The sequence below is a fragment of the Chiroxiphia lanceolata genome, chromosome 6, assembly GCF_009829145.1.
Source record: "Chiroxiphia lanceolata isolate bChiLan1 chromosome 6, bChiLan1.pri, whole genome shotgun sequence".
Classification (NCBI taxonomy): domain Eukaryota; kingdom Metazoa; phylum Chordata; class Aves; order Passeriformes; family Pipridae; genus Chiroxiphia; species Chiroxiphia lanceolata.
In genome coordinates, this window is record NC_045642.1 from 27,320,583 (window position 1) to 27,341,124 (window position 20,542).

At 42.3% G+C, this 20,542-nt stretch overlaps 1 protein-coding gene across 1 annotated transcript in view; it reads right to left on the reverse strand.

Annotated features, from left to right (window-relative positions):
- LOC116787832 (cytosolic phospholipase A2 epsilon-like) overlaps positions 1 to 9,209 on the reverse strand; it is a 33,472-nt gene extending 24,263 nt beyond the window's left edge. Inside the window, exons 1-2 of the mRNA XM_032689790.1 lie at positions 8,712 to 9,209; positions 7,367 to 7,456 (exon numbers count right to left, since the gene is read on the reverse strand). Coding sequence (XP_032545681.1) covers positions 7,367 to 7,456; positions 8,712 to 9,194 — 573 coding nt within the window. The 5' untranslated portion in view covers positions 9,195 to 9,209. The remainder of the gene's footprint in view (positions 1 to 7,366; positions 7,457 to 8,711) is intronic.
- Positions 9,210 to 20,542: the final 11,333 nt, after the last annotated feature.

Below are 20,542 nucleotides of genomic sequence, written 5' to 3' on the forward strand. Positions count from 1 at the left end.
TTTCTAAAGCACTTCAGAGACGTCCTATAATGACTATAAACAAGCAGACAAAATAGATGTTAAGACAGATAAGGATGGAAGAACCTCACTTAAAACAATATAAGTAATGTGGCCAGGTTTTTTTCAAGAGAACAGATCAAAAGGGCCTTATTTTCAGATGGAAAGACAATTATGTCTCCTTCATGACAAAAAATTACTTTTTCAGTGTGTAATTAAAATCCTCTCTTCTCTCTAACACGTCCTGTTATGCTAAAATTTCTTTGCTGAGCTCTTGAAAAGCATTCCTGCTTCCACCCATCTTATATGTGCCTCAAGAATTCTTTGGGTTTTTTTCCTTTTTCAGTGCTTCTTTATGATTGAAACTAAGAAATCCATCCACTTTTTATTTCAAGTGTTCTCAAAGGAGGAAAAGCCTAACAGAAGCTGCAAAATTTGCAAACTACTGATGAAAGGGTATGTCCTCAGAGCTACCCCATACAAGGACACTGGTTCACATTTCAGATACACTATAGCCAAAATAATACAGTTCTACACCCGGTTATTAACCCTTCTTCTCAGCTGGGTAATTAGCAAAGGTGGATCACCACACTCACATGTTAGGAATGAGCTTGGGCACCTCAGCATAGGTCCTAGAAGGGAGAAACTCGTTGTTCCTTAGGATCTGAATAAGCACAGGGGAAATTCTTGCAGGCATTTATCTCTAGGGATTGTGCAAGGTGCTGCCAGCTGCTGGATCAGCTCCAGATATGCTTCCTCTGACGAGTGGCATTGCTTGAGTGAGAATCAATGAATTCAATATTTGCAAAGCAGTTTGAGATTCTTAGATAAGAGAAAAGGTGGGGTTTTTTAATGATTTTTACGTGTTTTCTGCCATCTGATCACCTTCCTCCTGGTTCCCATGTAATGACTTTCTAATATGTTAGCCAGAGTTCCCCATCTGCCACGGGGAAATAAATTCTCAGAGATGCAGGTTTCACAAAAAGACTTATTGAAATTTCACCAAAAAAAAAAAAAATAAAAAAAAATCAGTGGCTTAACCAAAGCTACAGAAATCAGGACCTGTGCTTGCACTAGGGGACAGGTACATGCCACCAGCCAGTTACCTGAGGAAAAGGCAGCAGCCAGGCATCAGCTGTCCTGGCAGTCCTCACATGTGCCAGTGGGAGTAGCAAAGACAACTGGGAGAGTAGAAATCAGCTGGTGATCAGGCCTTGCTAGTTATTCTGCTCCCAGGAGGATTTGCTATTTTAATTAATTCCAGTAACATCTTAAACAATAGAAATGTATTTAAATAGCAACTGTGACAAGTATAACATGATGTACTAGGATCTAGTTATAGAGACAAAGAAAATAGCAGTCATGTATTTATGAAACGAAAGACAGAAGTTCTGTTATTCTGTTTACTTAACTTGTATTATGATCACTTAAAAAAAAAAAAAAAGAAAAAAAAGGCTGCCGTTGTGCAATGGTATTCCACATATGGAGAGGTTTCCACCACAGCCTTTAATAGTGCAAGTCTCCAAGCAGCATCCTGCCCTGGTGTGTAGTGACATACTAAAGCCATTTAGCACTGTCACATAGTAAGTTTGCTTTTCATGACCCATGTAGTCACTCTGTGACTGTTTCACTAATTCTCAATTTGTCAGCTTGTCCTCAGCTTGTGCTTTCCAAATTGTGCTCGTGTGTGTATAGCACAGCTGCACACAGTAGAGCACTCTGCTATGCCAGTGAATGAGCAGAGTAGGCATTGTTAGTTTCTCTAAACCCCCAGGGATATTAAGTTTTACTAGGATTTTGCAAACAGCAGCTCCAACTGACCTCATAGTCTCCAGAGCAGATCTCCTGGTCTCTTCTTCCTATTTTTCAGCGCTTCTTGTAAAAACAAATTACTATATTGGTGAAAGTAAGGGATTCCTCTGTCATGTGAATTATTCCAGCTTTCTTCCACCAGATGAGTAAGAATTTGAGAACAGAATTTCTCTGTCATGAGCACTCTGGTGATGCAGACTGTCTGCATTCCTGGCAGATTTGTGCCTCCATAGGTCTCTCTCAGCCCTCTTTAAAGTCATGCTTTTATTAAGATGTAGGTATGTGTGGCATGCATCCATCTTGAGAGCCACTACCGTAAATTACTCCACTAGTTTAGCTGTATAATATATCCTGTCACATCACAAGTGGCTTTAGAGCTCTGAAATGGCAGTACTCCTTATTGAGACAACAATTTATGAGACCAGAGAAAGGCTATACTTCTTCACCATTTTTTACTTGCTTTTCTCTCAGTACTTTTCTTGATTCAGCCTTTAGGGTTCTTCATCTAACAGACTCTTCCAGCATGGGCTATTGCTAGCAACATCTTCCCAGCTTGTGATATCAACAGTATGAACACCTACTGTAGACTACCAGTCACACAATTCCACAACAGTACGGTCAAATGTGTGCTGGGTGAATGTGGATTGGGGTTTTTTTCAGTGTAAGCTCTTTGTTTTAGCACAGATGTCTGAACAAATAACAGAATATTGTAGCTGCCTTCCCCAAACAGAGAGCAGTCATCCAAAAACACTGATCCAGAGAGGAGAATTTATCCTTGAACCCTCAGATTCAGCCAACACATTCTCAGACTTGACTGTTGCTCTTTTAGTTTGGCATTTATTTCAAAGCAGTCATAAACTAGCAAAAAAAAATAATGCAGATCATGAAATTCGTATTCAATTTGTGTGTGTGAAAATCGTATCATCATCAAAAAGCATCCAAGCAGGTGCTTTTCTACATGAAATGTGGAATGTCTTCCGCCTGGTCTCATGAGTGGGTGGCCTTTGTCATGCTTGGGGGAAAACAGTGATGAGGAAGCAGAGAAAAGTATGTGTCACAGTGTGCTGGTACCATTACCTATTTAAGTGCAACTGCACTACACACTACCCCACAAACCACCCTGCAAAGACCAGACAAGATTTAAAAATATCTTCAGTACAATCAGTTTACTTTTACAATGGCTGAAAAAGGCCATTTCTACAGACTAACCTGAAACAATGTGTGTTAGCTATGTAAATCATGAAAAGAACTTCCTCTATCCACACATTCCCAGCAATCACCCAGTAATAATGCCTCTATCTGTTTCTATGTGATCTACTAGCACAGCAGCCTTTCCTGGCAAAGATAGTTCCTTGCCTTGACTAAGGTACCGCTGCATTCCTGGCCCTGAGCAGCATTCTGTTGAGATGAAATCACTCTCAGGATGTTACAGGACACTCCTTTTTTCATCTCCAGGTGCTAACTTAACTAGATGGTAGCCAGGGACCAAATCAAAAGAATGAAAATACTTCACTGCTGATGGTGCTAGAGCTGGTATCTTGAGCTGACTGAGAGTCAAGTCTCTTTAAAGAGTGTGCCTCCGTAAGTTTTTTACAGTTGCAGGTGAAATGCTCCAGGCTGTGAACATCACTCAGCCAAGCCCTTCCCCAGCCTGCTAGAACCTATCTCCCACTGCTCTCGGATGTGCCAGGGGGTCCCCTGTGGCATGCTGCCCGGGCTGAGTGCGGTTGGCTGCTGCATTTGGCCACGTCTCTGAAGCACTTCCTTGTTCTTGACAATCTCAGACTCCACAATGGCAAAGCAGATGCTCTAATTGCTTCCTTCCTTCACCTCCTCCAGGCACTGGGGCTGGGCATCTCAACAGAGGGCTGTGGGGCTGTGTGGGTGCTGGGATTGCTGATGATCACTGTGGTAGTTTTCACAAGTTGTGTGTTTCCTGGTTTTTATTAATAATATATCTTCTAATAAGACCACCTTTTCACCAGAATTATAGGAAGTCTGGGTTGGATATTGGTGAACTAAAAACTCCCACATCTGGACAGAAAAGCCCCTTTCATGCATACAGCCACAGTAATCCTGATTGTAGCAGGGAAAATTTATCTGTGTTCACAGGAGCGTGACAGGCGTATGCGATGTCACAAGAATTTTTTTCAATTATTGATCAACACAACATAAATACTCTCAGGGCACAGTGATCCCATCAATGCAGAGATTTGTAATTAATTTATTTCTATTTAATAAATAAACAAATTATGTATTTATTATTTCTATTACTTAATATATAAATCTGCAGAGATTTATGATAATTCAAGCTAGTTGCATAGCTGTTTCAGTACTGTCAATGTCGCCTTCCATCTTTTAGTGTTTACAGATGTTTAATAATCAGACTTTTTCAGGGTTTGAAAAATAGGTCTATTTAAAAACTTAGAGCATTCAGCTGCATGTTCAAAATTATTTCCATATGTAGAACTGTAGCCAGGGGAATATGATAATCCATCTTAAAAAAAACCAGCGCCCTTTTATAGTGCCTTGCCCTTCCAAAGCAGAACAAACCCAAGAGAAAGAAATTAGACTGAGCATTAACCATCTGAGGATTGAGATTCTTTACACCTAATTTCAGATAGCTTTAAAATAAGTGTTTACATCTGACACCTGTTGAGCATTTCTGGATTCTCATCCTAGGGTAAACATTACCACAGGACATAAGTCATACTCTGAAAATGTCTATTTCAGAGAATCACCCTACTGATTCTCAAGGGTGTATAGAGGTCTATCTAAGACACAGATGTTTTTCATTTTTTATGTCAAACCATATTTCAAACTTATGAGCTGATGGAAGTGGCCTCATTTGACTTTATGAGGTTCATTTTTTAAGTGGGAGGTGTGCTGGAACACGTAATTTTGGTAGTCTGTATTTTAGGCATCTCCATACCACCACTCAGGGTGGCAGGAGAGGCACCTGGGCTCAGAACAACTTCTGCAGCTGAGCAGAGGTGCTGCTGGTGTCATGTTCCTGCAAGCACCATGGGGCTGGGGGTAGCTCAGGAGGTGTTGACTCTTGTCTTCCCAGTTGCTGATGAGCTTGGAGTTGGAACTGCTTCTGACCAGAGGCTCTTGTCCTTGTGGGAGCCAAGGAGCCCATGCCTGGCGCCAGAAGGGACCCAGCCCTCCTGCCTGCCTCAGCCCCTGGTTCACATTACAGAGTCTGACCTGTAGTAGAAGCAAATGTCAAAACTTGCTCCTAAACTTGCTATGCAACATGGCAGCTCATCACTCTTCTCATGATCTCAAGAACTACTTCCAGCTTCCAAAACCCAGCAGAAGCCAGAGCTCCTGCTTTGTACAAAGGTGAGAGCTTAACCTGCCCCTCTTCTGTTAATGGGCTGCTGTTCTCCCAGCTGCACAAACCCTGCAAAAACAAGGAGCCCTTGCCTGGCAGGGACATGACGTATGACTTGACCTGAGATGCAGTGCATCTTACTTTTGTTAAAACATGGCTTATGCTGAATTCAGAACTATGTATCCAAATGTTCCCATTACCTTCCCTCACATGTATTATTATATGAGACCTCCTGCAATCCTTATATATTTTAATATAAACACTGATTTTGGATATACCAGAGCTGGCCTTGCCTGCTGCTTTTATATGGGGCAAAGTACCAGCCAAGGCCCGAATAATACAGATTTCTTAATGCAGATAAAAATCAGCATGTTGGCAGAAAGCCACATGAAGTTGCTGGAATATGCTGTCATACATTTCTAACAGGCAATCCCTTTAAGCAGGCAGAGACCTTCATATTTAAGTCTTCTAGAAGTTTCAGTGATGAAAAATTTGCGTTTGAGAAAAACAGAGCGGAAAAGTGTGTATGTGTTCTTCACATGAACATATGATACATTGTAGTAATCAAGTAATGATCATGCAAGTGCGTTGGATAGATCCCCATATTCTGCTCAAGGATGAAAACACAAGGTCTCTGTAACCAGATGCAAGAACAACAATTCAGTTCCTCACCAATGCATTCTCATGAATTTTTGGGATTTTGAAATGTAAAAACTTATCTGTCACTGTGAGACAGGGGCAATATAGTGGTCCAGAAGAATGTTGTGGTCCCACACTCATCAGAAGATTCTTTTGGTCCACTAGTGTCACCCCTGCCCCCTCAAAATTTCATGACCCTTAAATGTCTTTGATCTAAATCTATATCCTGAGCACATAATGGAAAAACAAACACATCGCTGTGTGGGATTAAGAAATGGAGACAAGAAGTTACTTGCCATAAGTATAATTATGATAAATAATTATAACCTGGGAGTTCAAAACTTTTTTCTTTCTCTCATCATGATTTTAGGTTCCTTACCCCTTGTAAGGAGCAGACATTAAACCAAAAACTGATCAATAATTTTTTTCAGTTTTTACTGTCTACAAAATTATTCATCCTATACGTGGTCCAGAATTTCAGTATCCTACCAAGCTGAAGATACCAGACATTGTAAGCTAAATATTTGCAAGATGAAATGCCACAAAGACCCCAGAGTAATAGAGTATATCCTGTGAAAATACAGTATAATCTTTTAGTGACAGTGATTTTTATTTTTTTAATAATAATCCTAATATTGGGCAAACACAAAAGCTAAACTTTGAAACATCCACGTGAAAAAACCAAAAATACTGTGAATATGAATTTGTTTCAATTTCTTGATGCATGAATTCCACCAGGACTACCTAGCAAGCAACTTATAACAAAGCTCGCGTCTGCCTGTTCACACACTTTAGTTTTCAGATAAAGCTCCTTTTCATCTTGATTTTGGCTCAGCAGAACCTGTCTGCATGAATTATAGTTCAAATTGCCACAGAATTATATGCTTCGGAAGCAGATATTTTGTGGGACAACATTGTAATACAAATCACACTTAAACTTCTCTGATCTTGACATATAGGAAACAAAGCTTATATTTACTGCACAAACAACAAAGTAGCAGAATGAGAACCCCAATCAAAATCAGTAACGTCTAACAAAAATAAATCTATGACTTATACTCGAGCACAAGAAATAGCCCTACCACATTCAAGCATCATTCCTTTTACAGAATCACTTGTTAGTTTTTTCCTGATGGAGCAAGGAAGTGCTGAAGCCTTTACAGCAGAACATGCATCACAGTTACTTTTTGCTCTTTCAATTACAAAACGTATCGTGGAACAGAAAGCTTATCAATGGATTTCTTTTACAAGTAAATGAGGGATTAAATAGTAGATATTCTGCCTGCTCCAAATAAAATGTAATAGAGAAATACAACAAGTAATCATGAAAACTGAGCCACCAGGTCTGGTTGAAGGTGTCCCTGCTCATTGCAGGGGTTTGGAACTACATGACCTTTAAAGGTCCCATCCAACCCAAGCCATTCTATGATTCTATGAAAATCATAAATATAAGTAGAATAAAATGATTTAACTATAGACTTTAGGGTGTTTCACTTGTAACACACAAACTATTGTCATCATTATTTATCTACCTGAGCCTTTTCCCCATTTGCTTCCAAATTCTCTTTTTTATAATACCTTGAAATCACCTTTGTCTGGTACAGAAGTTTCTTCTTTCTTTTCTTGAGGTTCACCATCTCTCAAAGAATTGAAGTCTGAGTCTTCATCCTGAAGAAAGAAAGAAATTATAAGCAATAGCATTAAAACAACAGCAGAAGCATTATCAGGGTAGATAATTAATTTCTACTTGCAATAATTTATGCTGAAACCTCGATTAGAACAGCTGTTGGTTACACCCAGTTGAGTTACTGTTCTCAGATTAATGAACAAACCACCACATGGTTTGGCACACACTGGCACAAAATCTATATCAGGGGTACCCTTTCAACAAGTCAATGAAGGAAGAGCCATCACAGCTGTGAGATAACCAAAACGTGTCTCTGCAATTATTCTGTGAATAAAGGTTTGCTTTTGGTTTTGAATATGATCTTTTGGCAATCTGCTCCTGCTCTTAGCTGTGTTAAACCTCAGTTTGAAATATCCCAGAACATATTCTCTGAGTTAAACACAGAGTGTGAAACTTTTTGCAGTTGCAAAATTTTAAATTTAATGTTTCCGGTTTTTTCAGGAAATGAAAGTTCCAAAATAATTCTACAATGTAGGGTGCCTCCTTTTGAAACACTTTGTAGAACACTATTAAAGGACAGTTCCTACAAAAAAAATTTGAAAATATTCTGTTTCTGTTTCCAGAGTACTTCCTGAAATGATGTGCCTCCATTCAGTCAGGGAGCACACAGAACAATGCATAATGTACTACTAGTTTAAACTAAAGGCAGATCTTGAAATGTTGAAGAGAATGCAAAGCAAAATGGAAAAGTCAGAACTAAAAGGGGAATGTGTAAATAAAATTCAGTTCTCTATTCCTGGTCTCTATCCTGTCCTTATCCCATTTTTAATAACAAAAAATATGGGTTGGAGACATTATTATACATGTAAAAATTTTGTTATTGATACAGAAATATGAAGTTTTTAATAAAAGTAGTATTCAATTCCAAAAGAAAAAAGGCATTTTAAGTCTGGGTCTAGGTTCAGGCTGATAATTCAGCCCCTAAAGAATGTTTCCTTCCCTGTTCATTTTTTCCACTTTCTCATCTTTTAATGTCTCCTTAAGACCCTGACTTCTCTCATTTTTTCTATGAAGATGAGATCTTTGGTTCCTGTGGATTCAGGAGGACTTTTGCCGCTGAGAGCCTTTCAGGGAATATTTCTCCTTAAATTCCTTAAGGCAGAGACATTGCTGCCTAGTCCCATCAGACAGCAAGTTTGTACACTAGCTTGAATACAAACATGCTCACAAAGCAGGATTTTTTTTTTCTGTCAAATGCAGAGGACCTGAAGCAAATTTTTGAAGCCATTTTCTTACCTCTAGTCCTTTTGCCTTTGATGACATCATGGTCTTCCCTGGATTCATGTAATAGAGTGTTTCTGGTACCTCCATGGGTAGCAATTCTTGGGACATGTTTTCAGCATTTACTTCTGGCACCTCTACAGGTAGGAATTCTTTAGACAAGTTTTCAGGATTTACTTCTGTTACCTCTACGGATAGGAATTCTTTAGACATGTTTTCAGGATATACTCCTGGCATCTCCATAGGCAGGAGTTCTAGGGACGTCTTTTCAGGATATACTCCTGGCACCTCCATAGGCAGTAGTTCTAGAGACGTCTTTTCAGGATCTACTCCTGGCAACTCCATGGGCAGCGGTTCTAGTGATGTCTTTTCAGGATACACTCCTGGCAACTCCACGGGCAGCGGTTCTAGAGACGTCTTTTCAGGATCTACTCCTGGCAACTCCATGGGCAGCAGTTCTAGAGATGTCTTTTCAGGATATACTCCTGGCAACTCCATGGGCAGTGGTTCTAGAGACAGGTTTTCAGGATCTACTCCTGGCACCTCCACAGGCAGCACTTCCCAAGACATGTTTGCAGGATGTACTCCTGTGGGAGTCAATGACAAGTTATTTTATAAAATGACCTGAGGCCCCACCCATCTCATCTCTATAAGTAAAGGACTCCCCTCCCACTACCGAAGACAGTGGAGTGCCAAGGATAGACTGCTCCAGGGAAGGACCTTGCAGCACAAGCACAACAGCCAAAAGGAACGTGGTATCTTCCTCTGGCTGGGAACCTCTCCCAACCTGTGCCTGCCCCATGGGTCCTGCACTGCTGCCATCCTTTTGCTGTGGTTAGCAGAGTCATGGGCTGTCCTGCCAATCAGAGGAGAAGCACAGAGAGCACCACCACTGAGACCTGCTCCTTCAAAGCCATTTCTTCCCCACTGTGGCATAGGGACTGTCCTGAGCAGGGACAGCTCCTGTATGGGGGACACTGAACCCTGAAAAAGGCCTCTGAGTGTAAATAGCTACCACTGACTTACCTGTGTGCAGGTACATGCCTGTGCACTTTAGTCAAACCTCCCCATAGGTGGGGGGACCTGAAAAGAGATCCTAATACCTGGAAAGAGGCATTGGCCTGTGCCACACAGTAACCCCCTGGGAGAGGGCCACCCCCACTGCCTGACAGATCACTGCATGGACCTGCACCTCCCAGCTCTTCCTGGGCTGCTCCCATTTCTTCTTCCCAGGGGAGCAAGGCAAAGCTGTGGGCACAGGGCTGGGTCTTCAGTTTGCAGAGGTGAGCTACAGGTAGAGGAGGTGAGTGAGGAGCATGGAGTAGCAGTATCAGATTGTGTGTGATAGGACAGTGGGGGAGAAGGAAGTGGACATTTGCAGGGGTTAACAAAGGTCTTAAAGTCATGCAAGCATGACCCAGGATTACTGCTTCATCTGGCAGTACCTTAAATACAACCAAAAAAAGCAAGGAAATATCTACCAGCTGTGAAAAGCTGGTAGAAGTTATGCTTTTATAAATTTTCTAGAGAAAGGCAATTGAACTTTACATGGCAACAGCGGAAAACCTCTGTCAAGATGAATGGAATATAGTATCCAGTGGTTAAGTTCTATTAGTTTTATTTTTACAGAGATTTTGTTCAACCAAAGAGCATGAACGAACAAAAGAGCACATGAACATCTTCAGGCATACCCAGTGGAAATTATCATCTTCAAAGACAGAAAAACAAATAAATAACAAACTAGCAGCTCCAGTAACTGTAGGCTGTGTCATAGCATCTGCATTTGCAGCATGAAAAGTAGCTCTGCCCACACTGGAAGTTCAAGAGCATCTTTTGGCCTCAGGTCACGGACACACTGTGCTGCATCCTGGAGAACTCCTTTTGCAGCCTAATTTAAAGAACAACAATCATCCTTTTTTTTTTTTTCAACCTGATCAGAAAAGAAGACCTGGTTGACCTTGGAAGACCTGTCATGTGACGCTGAAAATACCATGATACTTGTTATTAGAGCAGGCCAACTTTCCCCAGGCTGATTAGTTCAGAGAATCATTAGCATAAGTGATGTAACAGAAACCCCTCTGAAGTTGATGAACCTTACAAAAGTTGAGATTCCTTGTCCTCAAGAAAACCTGTGGAGAAGAAAGATGGATTCTGTGTAGAGGCTTCCGTATCTGCAGAGTGAATTCCTCATAATACACATGCTTAGCTATCTGGAATGATCTTGATAAATCAAGTGCTGAAGTCACTACTCTGAGTGACTCCACAGGGAATGCCATAAAGAAAGAAAACTCCAAGGCTCTCATGAACAACTGAATGAGTGTTATCTCATTTAAAATCTGAATGCACAAAGCTGGATGGTTTCAACTTGTAGAATGAAAAGCAGAGTCTTCAAGTGGAATGATTTTATTTATTCACATTTCATATTTCAGTAATTTAAGGATAGATTAAGCAAAATAACCCACCTGTTTCAAAGATTTAAGTGTAGTTGCCCTGGCAGCAAACCACACACTACTCCTTTAATGTAGTACTTACCACAGTTTTATCTTGCTTATCACACAGAATGTGCCAAAACCAGTACAACCCTGTACATCCTCTACTGCTTAGTTTTCTTACTCGCACTACAATGCAGTCTGTGGAAGCATCACTAACTTGGCAGAGGTACCTGTATTACATCTGACTGCAGAGACAAGCTGTGGAGAAATGGAGCTCCATGACAAACATGTTTTTCAACATGTTCAGATGTAGCTTTGTGATTTCTTTTGTCATAGTCTTGGACTAGTTTGAAACTGCTGATAGCCAGGTCCCCCTAAATGCCTTGCAACAGTATATGCTTGCCTAGCTTTCAAACAGGCCAGGCAAAATGAGCCTGGGGATATTCTGACAAGGTGGAAACACAACCAAGACTGGCTATGACCATCTCACTATTCTCTGACATATAGATATTCCTATACAAAAAACAGCACTGGAGAGCAGAGTCAGATGGGCATTCTGGCTCAGCTACATACTCTTTCTGCAGGAGGAGTGGTGTCTTAGGCCATCAGTTTAGCAGTTAGCAAAGGAAGGAGATGTGGAGCAGGAGAGAAAATTCACAGGGGACAGGGGCACTACTGCTGTTTGTTATCTTAGCCCTGTAACAAGTAAGACAGAATCTTCTGGAAAATTATTTTAAAGTAAGTTTAAAAGTGCTAGAATATATTCTAGTTAAGACACGGTGACCATACTGAGAAAAGCATGGCACTTTACGTCCATTATACAAATGCATCAGCATTTGTATACATGTAGCATATAACTAGAACACAGCTCCAATACTGAGAGTTATTACTTTCCCAGTAGGGATACTAACACCATTAATGACTCTGTACATCACTGCAGTCATAGTTAAATAGTCTTTATGTTTCTTTCGCCCATGCCAGACAGGTCAAAACAGCAGGGCCAGATACAATAAATCTACGGGCAGGATGAGCTCGTTAGCCTCCTGGCAGTCATCCTAGGAGAAGGACAACTCTAATCTCAAACCCGGGCAGATGGAGCTCGCTTAGCCCTGTAAGGCCATCCATCTAAGAGAAGGTCACTCTAACCAAACCTACGTCCTGAGGATTTCGCTGCCACCGTCCAAGCTCGCTCGGCCCTGGTAGATGAACCTCAGGATTAAAGGGTGGGTTCAGTTCCGCGCATACTGCATCTCACCTAAAAAATCCATTGCGCAGGCTTGAAGGCTTTACCCACATGCAAAAAGTCCTGTAGCGACGGACGAGGGTCGAAACGGCAGGTGAAAGATGCACTGGGAGCCGCAGACTCAACTCCGCATGCAGGCGGTTCAGGATATTGGTCATTTGAGACTGACCGGAGTTGACAGTCTCTTGGGGCAGCACCCTGAACGACCAAGCAGCCTTTTCAAGGACAGCACTGCTTGCTCCACTCGGAGAGGGGCCTAGAAAAGGTGGCCTAAACAAAGCTCATCTCCACTTTCACCCGGTTGGTTAACCGCAGACCAACGGGCATCTTCCTCAAATGCGGTCGCACAAAGAGTAAAAGACAAAGGCATGCACCTGCCTCCAAAGGTGTACCTAAATTAACTATAGCATGTTGGAACATCAGAACCATGCTTGATTCTACGGATAGTGGACGTCCTGAGCGGCGTTCTGCCCTAATTGCCCATGAGCTGGCTCGTCTCAACATCGACATAGCTGCCCTCAGTGAAGTTCGCCTTCACGAGGAAGGAAGCCTCAGAGAACATGGTGCTGGTTACACACTCTTCTGGTCAGGTAAGCCCAGAACCGAAAAACATCTCTCAGGTGTCGGCTTCATGATCAAAAACTCTATTCTTCCCAAACTCGAAAATCTGCCAACAGGTCACTCTGACCGCATTATCTCCCTACGCCTTCCACTCCACAACAACCAACACGTCGTCCTCTTTAGTATATATGCCCCAACTCTCCAAGCTGACCCTGCCGAAAAGGACAAATTTTATGCTGACCTGCGCCACCTTACCCAAAAAGTGCCCGCAGATGATAAGATCATTATCCTTGGTGATTTCAACGCCAGAGTAGGTAAGAATTTTGATGCCTGGAAAGGAATATTAGGCAAACATGGTGTTGGTAACTGCAACGATAATGGTCGACTCCTGCTAGAATTCTGTGCAGAGCAACAGCTCACCATCACTAATACTATCTTTCAGCAGAAAGATAGTCTGAAGACAACCTGGATGCACCCCAGATCTAAGCATTGGCATCTCATCGATTATGTCCTGGTGCGACGGAGAGATGTTCGCGATGTCCTCCATACCCGCGTGATGCCCAGTGCAGAATGCCAGACAGACCATCGGCTTGTGCGCTGCAAACTCAGCTTCAATCTTAAATTCAAACCCAAAATGGGCAACATCACAAGGAGAAAACTCCAAGTTAACAATCTCCAATCAGCCACAGTAAGAGAGAGATTCCAGGCAAACCTTCAAACTAGGCTTGAAGACCGTTCCACAGTTTCTGCAGATTCCTCTCCTGAAACTACCTGGCAGCATATTAAAAACAGCATTCTGCAATCCTCCGAAGAATCCTTAGGGTTCTCCCTCAAGAAGAACAAGGACTGGTTTGACGAAAACAATCAAGAAATCCAGGACTTGTTGAGGAAGAAGAGAACCGCCCACCAAGCACACCTTGCACTGCCATCCTGTCACGCAAGAAAAACAGCCTTTCGTCTCGCATGCAGCAAGCTCCAACAGAAACTCCGTGACATCCAGAACAAGTGGTGGATCGATCTAGCTGAAAAAACTCAATTATGCGCAGATATGGGTGATCACAAAGGTTTCTATGAAGCCTTGAAGACAGCATACGGGCCTACATACCAGGTTCAAAGCCCTCTACTCAGTGCTGATGGCCAAACGCTTCTAACAGATAAAACCTCCATTCTGAATCGATGGTCTGAACACTTTCAAACTCTTTTCAGTACCAACCGTGTGGTCCAAGACTCAGCAATTCAGTCCATCACACAACAACCAGTAAAGTATGAATTGGATACAGCCCCCACTTTAGAAGAAACCCTCATGGCCATACAGCAGGTAAAAATCGGCAAGGCAGCTGGGGTTGATGGAATTCCACCTGAAGTCTGGAAACATGGGGGCCTTGCACTCCACACCAAATTTCACGAGTTTGTGGTGCGCTGCTGGGAGCTCGGTGAACTACCATCAGACCTTCGTGATGCTGTCATCATCACTTTGTATAAGAAGAAAGGTATTAAATCTGACTGCTCAAACTACCGTGGTATTACTCTGCTCTCCATTGCTGGCAAAATCCTGGCAAGAATACTCTTGAACAGACTAATACCCACTATAGCAGAAGGAATCCTACCTGAAAGTCAGTGTGGTTTCAGAGCCAACAGAAGCACCACAGACATGGTATTTGTTCTCAGACAACTGCAAGAGAAATGTAGGGAACAGAACAAAGGTCTTTATGTAACCTTTGTCGACCTCACCAAGGCTTTTGATACTGTGAGCAGAAAAGGTCTATGGCAGATTTTGGAACGTTTAGGTTGTCCCCCCAAGTTCCTTAAAATGATCATCTCACTTCATGAGGATCAGCACGGCCAAGTCAGGTATGGCAACACACTTTCTGAGCCCTTTTTAATTAAGAATGGTGTGAAACAAGGCTGCGTTCTCGCTCCTACCTTATTCACAATCTTTTTCAGCATGATGCTCCAAAGGGCCACAGCAGACCTCGACGATCAGGACGGTATCTACATTCGATATCGTACTGATGGAAGCCTGTTCAATCTAAGGCGTCTGAAGGCCCACACCAAGACCCTAAACCATCTTGTTCGGGAGCTGCTTTATGCTGATGATGCCGCCCTTGTTGCCCACACAGAAGCAGCTCTGCAACATTTAACATCCTGCTTTGCAGATGCTGCTGAGCTCTTTGGGCTGGAAGTCAGCCTAAAGAAGACAGAGGTTCTCCATCAACCTGCACCTCAGGAAGTCTTCCACCATCCCCATATCACCATTGGCGAATCAGAGCTCAAATCAGTCCAACAGTTTAATTACCTAGGTAGCCTCATCTCCTCGGATGGCAAGATTGACGGGGAGATAGACAACAGGTTGGCAAAGGCATACAGTGCTTTCGGAAAACTCCACAAAAGAGTATGGCGTAATAAACACTTGAAGAAAAGCACCAAGATCAGTGTTTACAAAGCCATAGTGCTGTCTACTCTCTTGTATGGTTCCGAATCATGGGTCATCTACCGCCACCACCTGCGTCTCCTAGAACGCTTCCATCAGCGCTGCCTCCGTACAATCTTAAACATCCACTGGTCAGATTATGTGACCAATACATCTGTTCTTGAGCAAGCAGCAGTCACAAGTGTAGAGGCCATGCTGATGAGAACACAGCTGCGTTGGGCAGGGCACGTCTCAAGGATGAAGGACCACCGCCTCCCTAAGATCTTGCTCTATGGTGAACTTGCCACTGGCTGCCGCAAGAGAGGAGCCCCGAAGAAAAGATACAAGGACTCCCTGAAACAACATCTCAGCCTTGGCCATATTGATCACCATAATTGGTCCACTCTGGCCTCAAATCGGGAGGCTTGGAGACACAGCATCTATAACGCAGCGGAAGCCTTTGAGAACACACGCAGGATCTCTCTCGAGGAGAAAAGGCAACGCAGGAAGAATCGTGTCTTGCTGAATACTTCATCTAAGGAGTCTTTCTGTTGTGCCTTTTGCAACCGGATATGTCTGTCACGTATTGGCCTCATAAGTCACCAACGTGCCTGTAACAAATGTGGATAAAGCCTTCCCAAATCTTCGTTCGCGAAGCCCAGCCATGATGATGATGTTTCTTTCATGCTACAGTTACTGATGCGCTGAATAAAGCCCAGAACTTACCATACCAGTCTTAGAGCTGCCTAATTGAAGTATAAATTTATGTTCCATTTTATCTCTCTCAGTTTTTATGCATGTTGCATATCTACAGTCCTCAATGGTTACCTGTACAGTGAGAAAGTCCTCTGCACCTGGAGTTCTCTCGCTGTGGGATGTTTTTCTATACTTGGAGAAAGTTTCCCAGGACTGCAGTAAACTAGAAGAGCAGTTCCCAAAGTTTTTTGAATCACTGTTGACTCTCAACATTTCTGCAGACTTACATGCAAGTTTATCATATCCTCATGAGATGGAAACCAGCAATATGACCAGTATAATGCTTCCTCCCACTGTGGGTTACAGGCCATCAGTTCCCGCACCTGCAGAGATCATGGACTAGAGATTAAGAGTGACCCAGAATATGAAGGATTTTCTGAATACTTATCTGTATGTGGGACCAAAAGATTTAACCTTTAACAAATTCTAGGATATCATCTGTTAAACCTCAAAACCAAATTACGTCATATTTGGATTAGTAGATACTAAGCCAAAAGAAATGCAGCTTAAGGAGGAATTTGTAGTATGATTTTCTTTTAAGACTGGGTGACATCCAGCTGAATAGCAGAAATTGCAAAATTAAAGAAACAACTGTCAATTGCACAAGATTTAGAAGCGCATATTAACTCATGGAGAAACTTGCAGCTCCTTACCTGATAGTTATCAGCCTCTGAGGATACTCCATTACCTCAGTAGAAGAAAGGAAATAGGAGGGGAGCAAACTAATTTACAGATTATTAGCTGAGGGAGAGAAGGGTGCAATAAGCAGCAGTTGGCAGGAAAAGTCAGTCTGCTAGAGGGCAAGGCACCATCTCTTCCCAGTGTTTAAAGGCAGAAAAAAAGAAGAGAGAGCTGGAAGCTAGGAAGCGCTCACATGCAACCAAATTATCAGAACCCCAGCAGTGAGATTTAATGCTATGACATTTTCTGGATTAGAGATTTTTAGTTGCTACTCTTTTTAAAGGACCAGTCTACCAAGACTGCCTTGAAGAAACTAGAGTATCTCCATTTTAAATGGTTGTCTTCACCACCTTTTGTTCCTGATTTCCTCTTTTGTTTCTTCTTTCCATTCCTTGACACCTTTTCTTTACCATTGACTTCTTAGATTTCCAAAATATATATTTCCTTCCTTAGTCCATCTCAATACCACATAGCTGTAATTCAATTTTTCACTTTTTCTTGAGTATCATAGTTTGTTTCCCTTCTCTCCTTTCTCCCTCCTTGTTTTTTATACCCTCTGTTTTCTTAATCTTTTCCCTTTGTCTCACATGTCTCCTACATACTGTAATTGTACTTCTGGAAACTTCAAGTTTAAATGATGAAGGTTTGGTCATATTTGGAATAAGCATGAATACTACAAGAATTGGGGCAGCTGGAATCAGGCTGTGACATCTGGATAAGCAATAGTGGGTTGAAGTGAATATGAAGGAGACCTCAGGGCCCCAGGAGGAAGCAACTGAAGACATGACAGGACATCCTAGAGTTTTGATATCACTGGATGGAGGGGTGAGAGAAGTGCTTTATGAACACTGAAAGTGTGCTGGGCTTCAACTGGAACCCTACAAGGGACAGACTTTCAGGAGGAACTCAAAGGTACAAAATTTGAATGGCATGAAGGACACACAGCTCTCACCCATTGCTAACTGCTGACCAGCATACCATGGCCAGGTATGGTATGCATGAGGTATGGTATTCCTCCATGAGGAAATGAGGCTCTGATGGCCTCCTCTGCAGCATTACCACTCTAGAAGACAGTGAGATATTGTACACACATAGCAGAGCTATACATGTAAACAGGTTTTGGCAGAGGGTTTCTCAGTAGGGGAGTCTTCTACCACCCATGTTCTCCTTTATCTGCTGAGGCAAACACATTTCCCATCACTCATGTGGTGCAACCTGTAGTCACATAAATGAATAGCTCACTTCACTTAGAATGTTTGCAGTAATCTCTTGTTTGACCACTTTTTGTGTTACAGAACAGTGTAAAATGCTTCTGCTTCCTAAGTGGCGCTCACCCAATAAGACTGTTCAAATTCTCACATGAGGGGTTAAAGAATCCCACTGCTGCTTTCCTTAGGTTCCTATGGTCTGAGTCACCCCACAGAGCTGCGCAGTTCTTCATGCACCTTAGTGACAATCGGAAGGGCTGGGGCAAATGTGCAATTGCATGCTAATCCCTTCACTTATAGATAATGAATAGGTAAGAAGGAAAAGCCAGACACAGAAAAGATGCAAAACATATTAATTACAAGTAAGGAGGTCAGCGTGTTAGTTTGTAGTTCCTATTACCACATCTACCAAGAGTTTTATCTTCTAAAACATTCAGGAAAAAAAATGTTAACTCCTGCTGATGCTAGCACCATGATACAGCATGGGCTTAGATTTTTGCATTGCTTCTCTCCCCTCTATTGTATTTTCTCTCCTGAAGGGATAATTCCATGAAGACACTCCTTTTTCCTGTAAAAGGAGATACTCCCAACCTGCAAAACCCAAAAGGGTTTTTAAATGCCCACATTTACAGCTGTTACCTACATTCTTTCAATGCCTCAGTACAGCCCAGAGACAGAGCACAGGAAACATACCCCATTAGCAGCTGAACCAGAACAAAAAATGCCAGCAGAAAAAGCCACAGTGGCCATGCTGGCCTGAGAGAACGGATCTTCTGCAAGTGTTCTGTGCAATTAGTTAATAAATGCAATGATAAAAAGCAAGCTGAACCCACCAAGTTAACCAACTCTCTAAGTCACAAACAAAGCACATCTACTAAACACAGATCAGGAGTGCTGATAGATGGTAGTCAGGAGAACAGGCCACTGCTGAGGAGCAATCACCTGGAGACACTTATACAGTATCTCAGAGAAGAAGAAAACAACTGTAGATGACATGATAGGGCTGGTGTCTTTCCCCTCTGCTCAAGGGGTTGCTTCATATCTCTGGGTGAAGGCATCCAGTGCCCCAGGAAAAGGTTGTCTGGATGCAGGCTTGAGCCAGACCTTTTTAAGGGTCTGTAGCAATGCAGGACATGAAGGTATTTTCAGGGTAACAAGCAAAGGCTTTGCTTGTAACTCAGGTGACTGTGAGTTTATCTGAAAGAAGAAAGGCATGGATGTTTCAGGATTGCAAGGGGAGAATTGACAAGAAGATCCAGTTATGGTCTAAGAGCTTTTCCCACACTGAGAGCATCACTAGGAGCTATCATGTGGGCCTGGTCAAACTGCTGGAAGGTAGGACAGACTTAGGCATTGGCAGGTGCAGCAGTGGCACGCTGGGAATAAATGGGGCCTCCCTCTTTTAAACTAGCTGTTGCTGGTTTAACAGAAGACAGGGAAGCAAAAGGGTATAGTTAAATGCAGAGATGGGAAGAGAGAGGCAGGCTTCTTGAAATTTGATGTCATCAAAGGACTTGGATGTTCAGGGCAGGAACTTCATTTGCAGACCTTTAGGATGCCCGAAACCTCAGCTCCAAGATGGGCTGCTGAGAGAAGTAACAAACACATGTGTCACACCAAATGGGTTTGTCATAATGATAATTAGGGAAGCCTGGGAGGGAGTTAGAGCTGGGACAGAGGAGAGGTAATGCCCAGAGGGACCAGATGACTCAGCAACAGAGATCACAAAGAGGGGAGCCCTTGATGAGCACCAGCAAGTAAACAGCCATTTCAGCACACTAGAGGTTTGAACCAGGACTGTAAATTGGACAGAGGTGTGAGAGCCTGGAAAATCAGCTGGGGTAAGGACACAGCACACCCAAGGGTCTGAGGTCATCAGAGGTGAGCACAGGAGACTAAAGTCAACAAAGGCTAGAGGAAGACATGGCATAAAGGAATGCTTGAAGGAAGAGAGACAGATTAGGATAGCAAGAGGGAAGAGAAATTTTCAGCCTTTTTGAATTAAAAATTTACTTTCTATTTTGGTTAAGATACAAGATATTCATAGCTCTGTGTTTGCCATTACATGTTACTTCAGCACAGACAAGTTGCTGCATTTCATTTAAATTTTAAGAAATTAAGGGCTGACTGAAGCATTAAAGCCTTTTTTTTTATTGGGTTAGTATCTCTGTTGTAATGAAACAGGTTTACATAGCATTTTTGTTACTAAAATCCTTCATAAAGCAAATAAATATTTTGGTTTTCATTTCAAAAATAAGCAGTTTCAACAAATTACCTTGTGCTATTTATAGTAGTTGCACAGATCCTGTGCTGCTTGTAGACAGTGAGGGATTGACAATGTCATTACCCATGAATTACCCATGGATGTCAGTGTAAAGCATTTAACTTGCCTTCTGACCACAAAATCTGTCTCTCAGTTTTTGAAGTTTTAATTCTCACAGTATCCCATCCCATAATAACAAGAAATACTACAAAAACTCTTGAAATTAATGGGATGTGGATACTGGGCTGAATCCTCTAAATACCATGACTATTCAGTGAAAAGCAGAACCCTG